General features: G+C 45.8%; 1 protein-coding gene across 4 annotated transcripts; it reads right to left on the reverse strand.

The window, feature by feature from the left end:
• Positions 1 to 281: 281 nt before the first annotated feature.
• Positions 282 to 9,405, reverse strand: CCNDBP1 (cyclin D1 binding protein 1). 4 transcript variants are annotated; one of them, XM_080558579.1, is made up of 11 exons: positions 9,163 to 9,405; positions 9,009 to 9,068; positions 8,377 to 8,456; positions 7,618 to 7,699; positions 7,078 to 7,174; positions 4,372 to 4,445; positions 3,988 to 4,064; positions 3,277 to 3,530; positions 2,259 to 2,319; positions 1,176 to 1,222; positions 282 to 786 (listed from the first exon to the last, which is right to left on the reverse strand). In XM_080558579.1, exons 1-11 carry the CDS (start codon positions 9,227 to 9,229, stop codon positions 678 to 680), a joined length of 1,008 nt encoding a protein of 335 aa, XP_080414705.1. In that variant the 5' UTR covers positions 9,230 to 9,405; the 3' UTR covers positions 282 to 677. The 4 variants fall into 4 exon arrangements, with proteins under 4 accessions (XP_080414705.1, XP_080414707.1, XP_080414706.1 ...); XM_080558581.1 differs by having other exon boundaries at positions 3,277 to 3,608; positions 9,163 to 9,387; XM_080558580.1 differs by lacking the exon at positions 9,009 to 9,068.
• Positions 9,406 to 9,407: the final 2 nt, after the last annotated feature.

Genomic DNA, 9,407 nt, shown 5'->3' on the forward strand with positions numbered 1-9,407 from the left:
GAACCTTCCTGTGACAAAGATGGGCTAAACGCTCAAGCAGATGCTGTATTTCTTTGTGCATACCCGCTGAACTCACCAGTGCTTAGTCATTCTTCCCTTGTGGCAAAAAAAGCATATCTTAGAACTTTGAAGTGATGATCGATGTAGTATTTCTCTAGAGATGTACTCATATCCTACAGATCCTTGAAGTTGATAAAGCAGCAGACAGCATTTTCTATTGCTTTCTTAGGGAACAGAAGAGAAGAAGATAATTTGCCCTTCTCAATGTTAGACACAAAATATCAGCATTGTATTTTTTAATGGCTCATTTGGCTTGCAAAAGCAGCAAGATCCTATTCTTCTATGTATATTCTCTGCCAACTGAGAACAGATGCAGCTAACCAAGCAAATCTAGCAGCATTTTATTGTTCTTTGAACCCCACGGCAGTTGTAATGTCTGAAAAACTGGGCACATTCACAACAGTAAGATTCAGCACTGCACCATCCCAAGAGTCCAAGCAAAATGACACCACCTGCAATTGCAAAGGGTGATTTTTTGTGAGTTTTGCCAGGTGGCATCGAAGTTCTCTCTTAAGAGCACTGTCCTCATCATTCTCCCTGTAGCTGGAGAATGGCCAGATTCCCTGGAAGAGCATACATCGGGGCCAGTAGCAGCTACACATGCAGACACAGAAGAGCTAAAGTTCACCCTGTGTGAAGTTCTTGATTTTGTCCATGTTGTGATCTACTGCACCAATCAGAAACTGCACCCAGCCTTCCTCTGATGGTGGACAGACATGGCTTGTCCTGCAAAAGTGGAGGAAATTCATTAGGAAGGCCACCTTGGGGGTTTTATATCTATGTATCCGGAAACCCCCACAACACATACATATTGTGAAATCCCGAATTACTGCATCATTAATACAGGACCATTATAGCTCCACAGTACTTTGAGGCACGAAGAAACAACATCCACGTCTCTAGTTCCACACTTTGACACATATATGTCCATCTTCAGCAGTAACCACTTTAATTCCTGACATCCTATTCCTATCCCATTGCAACTGTATAACATCAGAATTATTCCAAAACGACAGCGTTTTCTGCCTAGAAATGAGTCATCTTTGACAGGAGGCAGAAAGATATCAACTTCCATAGCAGACATCACATGCTTATAAATTGTAACTCATACTCACTTTGTAATCTCTAAGACTTTCTTTAATACCGAGGCCAACTTAGCAGCCTAGAAAGAAGCAAAAGGGAAATAAAGTACACCAAACATGGAAAAAGGGGGTCCAGCAATACTGGAAAAAAAGGGAAGGTGCAAGAATGCCTGACACAGCCAAAAATAAGTAAAACTGCCACAGAACCTGATGCAAAAGGAAGCAATCTAACACGGGTGGGAGTATCGCCTGACCTGTTGCTGACTGGGACACGTAAAAATACAGACAGATCGTTTTTTGAAGTATACATTAGTATGCTTTTTTTCTTTAAAAAGATAAGTCTATTAGAATTTGGTAACTGATAGTAAGAGATGAAGTTATAAGTGACTCACTGTAATACAATTTGATATTAAGCAATACTTCATTAACTGTAACAACAACAACAAAAAAATCAAGCCACTGGCCAAATGTATGAAACCAGAATAAAGAATTTCAGATATGAGAAAGTATATACTTAATCTAGGTTGGAAGGGACCCCTGGAAGCCACCTAAGTACAACCTCCTGCTCAAACCAGGGCAAACCTCATAGTTCTGTCAAGTTGCTCAGAGCCTTGCCCCATCAAATTTTGAGCATCTCCAAAGATGGAGATTGCTTCTCATGGAAGCAATGGACATTACTTCTCTGAGCAGCTTATTTCACTTAACAAGTGAAACATGTGCTTAACCATGCTCATCGTGAACGTTTTTAATTTCTTTAATTTAGATCACTTTATTTGAGCTAATCTAAATTACCCAGGGAAAAAAGTAGATATAAGGTACATTGGCAGCCTTAGACCTCACTTTCCTGAGGTACTGTCACTGGATATCTCTATGGATTAGAGTTTAGAGCCAGTGCTAGAGTGGACATTTTCCCCAAAATAAAGATGAGAAATGCATTTCCAGCTGAAAGAAGACTAGTGTGTGAGAACTAAAGGGGACTCTTGGTCCCTCCAAGCATGTTACTTAGACAGTGACTAATACCCTTGTCTCCCTGACAAACGTATTTCCTCCAATTTAATTTCCTCCCCTTCACTACAGCCAAGCAAGTAGAACTGCATGCAGGCTGCAGAAACTTACGTTGAGTCGCACAGCCAACTGGTTCACAGGTGGATACATGCTCAGTGCCAACTCATCAACACTAGAATAGAAGAGAGAAGTGCAATGGAAGAAAGCCCTGCAATTGCCCAGTTCACAGATCTCGGTCACAGAATCACAGAATGGCTGAGGTTGGAAGGAACCTCTGAAGATCATCTAGTTCAACCCCACTGCCAAGCACGACCACCTAGAGCACATTGTGCAGGATGGCATCCAGGCAGGTTTTGAGTATCTCCAGAGAAGGAGACTCTACAACCTCTATGGGCAACCTGTTCCAGTGCTCTGTCACCCTCCCAGTAAAGAAGTGCCCTCTCACATTCAGCCGGAATCTCCTGTGCTTCAGTTTGTGCCTATCGCCTCTCATCCTGTTGCTGGGCACAACTGAAAAGAGACCGGCTCCATAATCTCAACACCTTCCCCTCAGATAATTAATGAGGTCTACCCTCAGTCTTCTCTTTTCCAGGCTAGACAGGCCATTCTCTCAACCTGTCTTTGTACAACAGGTGCTCCAGACCTCTAATCATCTTTATAGTCCTCCTCTGAACTCACTTCAGTATTTCTATGTCCCTCTTGTACCGGGGAGCCCAGAACTGGATATAATACTCCAGGTGTGGCCTCAACAGGGCTGAGCAGAGGGGGAGGATCACCTCCCTTGACCTGCTGGTAACACTTCCTCAGTGCAAGTCAGGAATAGCAGGGCATGACAAGGGGACATTTGGTTATACCCAGTGAATACTTCTCACCACCTTCTCAGGCATCTGTGTGGCACTTCCACCTTATTTCTAGTCACAGCTCCACCCCAAGCAGCAGCACATACTCCTTTCTTAACCTGCACGACTCTCAACAGCCTATGATATAATAGTTTTCCCATCATAAACCCCTTTCAACCACCCGGTCACAGCTTAAGTATCATAATGTTTTTTCTAGTCCATTTTCTAGACCTCGAGAAAGAAAGGGACTGCTCTGGAGCAGAATGCAGCATGGGGAGAGACCTACTTACCTTGGACTGATCTCGTTAGCAATGTCTGCAAGGTCATCCAGCTGAGCAATCTGCTCTGGAGATTCAGCTTTGCCATAAGCCTTCACTACACTCAAGACCTTCTTCAGGCAAGCTTTGGAAGCCTTTATTAATCCCATGCAAGAGCTAAGCAGTTTCCGGTCAGCTTCTGACCAGTAGGTATCTCTGTTGCCCCGAAAGCCAAGCTCTTCATCTTCCGTGATATCACTGTAGGGGTCTTGCCCTTCCACCAGAGCCTGAGAATACAGATGCTCTGAAAACCCAGAACCTAACATCCATTCCAGCAATACCCAGGAGGAAAGGTAAAATACGATCTAGAAAACAATTTATGGAGGAATCCCTCTTCAACCAGCATCTCATTTGCTTGATTCTGTTAATCTTAATAAGACCGCATTAAGAAAAACTAATTCAACAGAGCAAACAGCAAGAACGTGACAGATAGTCCCATTCTTACATTAACCTAAAACTACAAACACATACAGTTCAGAACATGGCTTCATGGAAACCACATGTAAGGTAAACTAGACTCAGGTTTGAAAACTCAGTAAGATCCAGACATAAAACGGTAACTTTGGTCATGTAAGAACTAACTTACATCAAAGCCTGTACATAAAACAATCTCTGCGTTCTATCACTGAACCATCACTGCAGTCTATCACTGCAGGTTCCTCAAAGGCTTAGGGGCTTCCTTACGTTTTCCATCTCCTCCAGAGCATCCTTGACCACACTCAGACAGGCAGCCAGAGCTGACACAACTGCTGCCTGGTTATCTGCAAAACAAAAAGGAAGACAACTGTAGTGCTGCACTGATTCAAATCAGCTTCCAACAACATTCACCTAGGTCTGCAACCATCAGAACTTGAGATCATAAGGTCAAATTTTTTGCAAACCTCAGAGCTGCACTGTTGCTATACAGGGAATTTGACCCGTCTTCCATGCTTATCCACTTCAAAGAACAGTAGGGTTCTACAGAATGAGTACGCCTCCATTCTACTAGCTAAAATGCCCCTCGCAAGTATTATCAACACTTCAAGATCGCGCATCCTAGTTCCACTGTTCTGCATATACAGTACTCACTTCGTGGCAGGCTGGACACTTGCTCGCATGCTTCCCACACACCACCAGTTGATATAAGCTGTTCCTGAGACAAGCTGAAACAAAACAGAGACCCTCAAAGTTAGGTTCAATAGCACCATCCTGCTAGACTGTTTGTATTTTCTGCGCGCTAGAAGGGGGTCTGCTGGAAAGATGTCAGCGAACCAGCTTGTCACTGGTATCTCATGTCTGCATAAAGCAAGAGGTATTTTAATAACTCCTACTCTGTCTAGTTATTAATTGGAACAAGTAGCAGAAGCCTCTTACAAAGACCCCCAAAGGTGCTTAGGAGTATTATTTATCTTCCAGAATCTCTTTGAATCAGAAGAGGCTGATGATCTTTGCCTACAGGCAGTGGCATTTATCAGTAAAGAGAGGATGAGTAATACCTTCCCTGAAGCACAGCAGTCCACTAACTAGCTGTAGAGTCACACAGTCATCATGTATGTATGTATGCAATGTTCACTCCAAAGGCAAAAACTGCCAACCAATGCAAATGGTATCAATCGCCTTCATGGAAATTCCTTCACAGGAGAGGTGCTCCAGCCCTCTGATCATCTTTGTGGCCCTCATCTGGACCTGTTGTAACACATCAACATCCTTTCTGCGCTGGGTCCTGTCCCAGACCTGGATGCAGTACTCCAAGTGGCAGAGCCCTCACAACACTGCAAGAACGACAGCATGCCCTCACAAGGGCAGAGTAGAGGGGGACAATCACTTTCCTCAACCTGCTGGTCACACCGTTTTTGATGCAGCCCAGGATGTAGTTTGCCTTCTGGGCCGCAAGCGCACACTGTTGGCTCACATCAAGCTTTTTGTCCACTAGAACTCCCAAGTCTTTCTCTACAGGGCTGCTCTCAATGTACTCTTCTCCCAGTCTGTACTCACGTCTGGGATTGCCCCGACCCAGGTGCAGCACCTTACACTTAAACCTCATTCGGTTCACGTGGGCCCACTTCTCAAGCTTGTCCATGTCCCTTTGGATGGCATTCCTTCCTTCTGTCGTATCAACCGCACCACTCAGCTTAGTGTTGTCTGCAAACTTGCTGAGGGTGCACTCAATCCCACTGTCTATGTCGTTGATAAAGTTATTAAACAATACTGGTCCCAGGAGAGACCCCTGAGGGACACCGCTCGTCACCAGCCTCTACCTGGACATAGAACCGTTGGCCATTACTCTCTGGGTGCAGCCATCGAGCTAATTCCTTATCCACTGAATGGTCCAGCCTTCAAATCCATATCCCTCCAATTTGGAGATCAGGATGTCATGTGGGACCATGTCAAAGGCCTTACACAAATCCAGGTAGATGACTATGGTCAGTCTTCCCTTGTCAACTGACGCAGTCACTCCATCAAAGGCCACCAGACTGGTCAGGCACGAAAGAGCCCTTGGTGAAGCCATGCTCGCTATCCCAGATCACCTCCTTGGCATCCGTGTGCCTTAGCATTGCCTCCAGAAGGATCTGTTCCATTATCTTGCCAGGCACAGAGGTGAGGCTCACCAGTCTGCAGTTCCCCGGCTCTTCCTTTCTACCCTTTTTTAAAATGGGAATGATGTTTCCGTTTTTCCAGTCACCAGGGACTTCACCTGACTGCCAGGGCTTTTCAAATACGATGGTAGGTATCTTGGTGACTCCATCAGCCAGTTCCTTCAGGACCCTGGGATGCATGTCACAAGGCCCAACAAACTTGTATTTGCTCAGTTTCATCAGGTGGTCTCTTTTACAGTGGGAGGGACTTTGCTACCCCAGTCCTCACCTTCAGGTTCAGGGAAATGAGAGACATGGGAAACCTGACTGGCAGTGAAGACTGAGTCAAGGAAGTTGTTGAGTACCTCAGCCTTCTCCTTGTCTGTCATCACCCTTTGCATCCATCAGAGGGGGTACACTCTCCTTCACCTTTTCTGAGCAATGTACCTATAGAACCCCTTCTTGTTATTTTTTGCATCCCCTTGTCAAACTCAGTTCCACCTGTGCCTTGGTCTTCCTGATCCCATCCCTGAGTATATGAACAGCATTCCTGTACTCTTCCCTGGCCATCTGTCCCTGCTTCCACTGCCTGTGCATTTCCTTCCTGTGCCTCAGTTTAACCAACAGGTCCTTGCTCAGTCATCCCAGTTTTCTGCCCTCCCTGCTCACTTTCTGACACACGGGGATGGAGAATTCTTGTGCTCTAAGGAAAACATCGTTAGGAATGTAAGGATGTTACAAAAGACCATCTTCAGAGGTCTTTTTAAGAAGCTCCTGCTTTTTGTTCCAATCAATAACTAAACTCAGTAGGAGTTATTAAAACACCGTGCTTTATACAGGGTAAAATTTCTTCTCTGAGGTTGTCTCACTGGAATGGACTTGCTGGGCAATCACTGGATGGTGTCTGGTGCTGGTTACTCTCTCCAGATCTGATCCTGACTTTTCTGGCCTAACTTTCCAGCTTGATGTTGTTGCTATGGACTTGTCCGGTGATTTCGACTCTCAACTACATTTGTCTACCCTCACCAGCACTGCTCTGCTCACTCAGATATTGGAGGAATGGGCCCTCCTTGGTGAAGCTGCTGCCTTTGCCTGCCTCATAACAGTGCTCAGCTCCTGCCTCCCCACTTCCCTTAGGGTGCTCCCCCAAGTCTGCACTTGCTGCTCCTTAACAGATATATTTGTAACTTTTTCTTCCTTCTTCATGGAAAGTTACTACCTCTCCAATGGAGAAATGAGAATAGTTTCTGTGAGTTGGATCATTCCTTCCACCACTTCAGTGGTAGCATCTCGTACCATCTTCCGAAGAGTAGTACCTGGTTGAGATTGAGAAACAGCAAGAATGTTGCCACAAAAAGCACTGACAGAAAGAAACTGACACAGATGAACATGCAGAATGCTCTGTTTGTGCAGATACACAATATAAATAAAGTTGCAGGTATTTTGAAGGAAGCAATATACCTTCTCCAGTTCCAAAAGGGCTTTGGACAAAGATATCAACACTTTATAACTATGAATGCTCAAACAACTATACCACTTCCTACATTATCACTCATTCACAGATTGAAATCTGCAGAATTAGATGGTCAAGTGGTTCACTTATAACCACGTTGCAAGTCTGTAGAATAGCTGACAACGGGACTCTGCTCATGTTAGCTTGCTTTCCTGTAGATGCCCGATCTCCTACTACGATTTGAAATACTGGGTTTCTTTATACAGTGGTGAAAGAATTGGCACTATCCTGCTGTTACTATCTCACCTTGGCCCTTGGGGAGCCAGTAGTACGCTGTGGCAACTGCAAGAATGGCATTTTGGACATCTTCGCTCAGCTTCTGACAATTCTGAAAACGGGTAGGCAAAAGTATCAATATCACATGGCTACACTTCATTTAGAAAGTCTCACAAACAATCCTATCCACGTTACTTTGTAAAAAAAAAAAAAAAAAAGGAGGAAGCATAGTTATGGTCATAATAATGGAGAAACAAATATAGAACAAAAAGATACAGTATTTAAGTTTCTGTGAAGCCTACAAATACAGAAGAAAATCACTTTCTGGAGTTCCAAACTCACTGTATGTATTACGAGTAGCCTGGTTCAAAGGTTGTGAAAAGAGGAAGTAGCAGCTTAAACCACTACTCTGAGTTGGAGGTCTTTTCTTCCTTCTTCAAACATCCACGTGTTTGAACTTCTCTCAATTAACAGAAAATATATTGCCATTCTTTGTTAGCAGTAAGGTCCATACTGCTCAATATCTTGTCTGTCAGCAACCAGTTGCAGATGTTTAAGAAAAAAACATGTAAGAATACATCTATTTGGTATGTCCCCCTAAGTTATAGAAACTAGTTCTCTAGGCAATTCTTGAATTTGGTAAATACTCTCTACAACACATGGTTCCCACAGATGTTCTTTTTTTGTGCTGAACCCAATGAGACTTTGTTTTAGTCAAGTAAACCGGGAGATACCTGAAACTTGACACATACGCTGAAATTTCATTCTCTGTAGGGGGCTTTTACTCACCTCTGCAGAAGGCAGTGGAGACCTTGAGAAAGCCAGACTGAGCTTTGTAGCTTCTTGTGATGCTTCTTTGAATGTCCGACCTTAGAAAGGATACAGTGGGAACAAGACATTAGGAAGTATCTCGGGTAACAGACAAAAGAACGGAGCGGATAAATGAGCAATGTCTTCTCTGACACTACTTAACCCTAACATCTACTGCTCGATTACCGTTTCTTTTTTCCAAGCATGAAAAAGCCATAAGCTAAAATTCCACTTAGAAGATTTCCTTGGTGTATTTGTGCCATACACGTAGCATGTTTTATGTATCTGTTCATTTCTAGTTTTTTTACTTAGCCACTACTGATATCTACAATCACATTTGTCTCCTGGTCCAGGACACCTTCACCAGAATGTTCTGGAAGGCTTTAACAGAGAACAAGAGCTTTAAAAACGTAGTTATAAAAACTGTTCCATACTGCCTACCGCTTTGCAACGCCAACACGGCTGGAGCCGAGGGCAAGTGCAAAAGCCCCGGCTGAAGTCCTGCTTGCAGCTTGGAGCCCTGCCACGTACCTGCACCGCGGAGACCCGCCCCCGCCCCCGCCGGCCCAGCCCGGAGCCACGCCTACCCCAGCCCGCTCCCCGGCCCGTACCTAGCGCGTCCCAGAAGCGCGGAGGCTCGAACGGCTCGCGGCCTTCGCCCGGTTCGCCCTCTGTAAAGGCAGACATAGGCCTCAGCCAGCAAAACGCCAGCCCAGCCCAGCCCAGCCCAGCCCGCGCCGGCTCCAGCCCGGCCCCGGCCCCCACCTCTGACCCGCGCCAGCACCGCGCGCAGCGCCGCGCGCAGCTCCTGCAGCGCCTCCCGCGCCTCCATGGCTGCGCGAGCTGCCACCGCCGCGCGGCCTCTCACGCAGCTGCCCGGCAGCTGCCGCGCGTCACATCCGCTTCCGGAGAACAGAGGCGGGGAAAAGGGCGGCCCCGCCCCTTCACGGCAACCCGCCCGCCGCCGCGGCCGCCCCCTCCCGGCCCGGACAAAGGAGGCGCGCGGGCAG

The sequence above is a fragment of the Anser brachyrhynchus genome (assembly GCF_964034855.1).
Source record: "Anser brachyrhynchus genome assembly, chromosome: 16".
Classification (NCBI taxonomy): Eukaryota; Metazoa; Chordata; class Aves; order Anseriformes; family Anatidae; genus Anser; species Anser brachyrhynchus.

Coding starts and splice junctions, on each gene's coding strand:
- CCNDBP1 (XM_080558581.1), bottom strand. CDS start 9,229: ATGGAGGCGCGGGAGGCGCTGCAGGAGCTGCGCGCGGCGCTGCGCGCG. Junction 4,065..4,371: donor AGTGTCCAGCCTGCCACGAA/GTGAGTACTGTA, acceptor TTTGTTTTGCAG/ATAACCAGGCAGCAGTTGTG. Junction 787..1,175: donor AAAGTCTTAGAGATTACAAA/GTGAGTATGAGT, acceptor CCACTTTTGCAG/GACAAGCCATGTCTGTCCAC.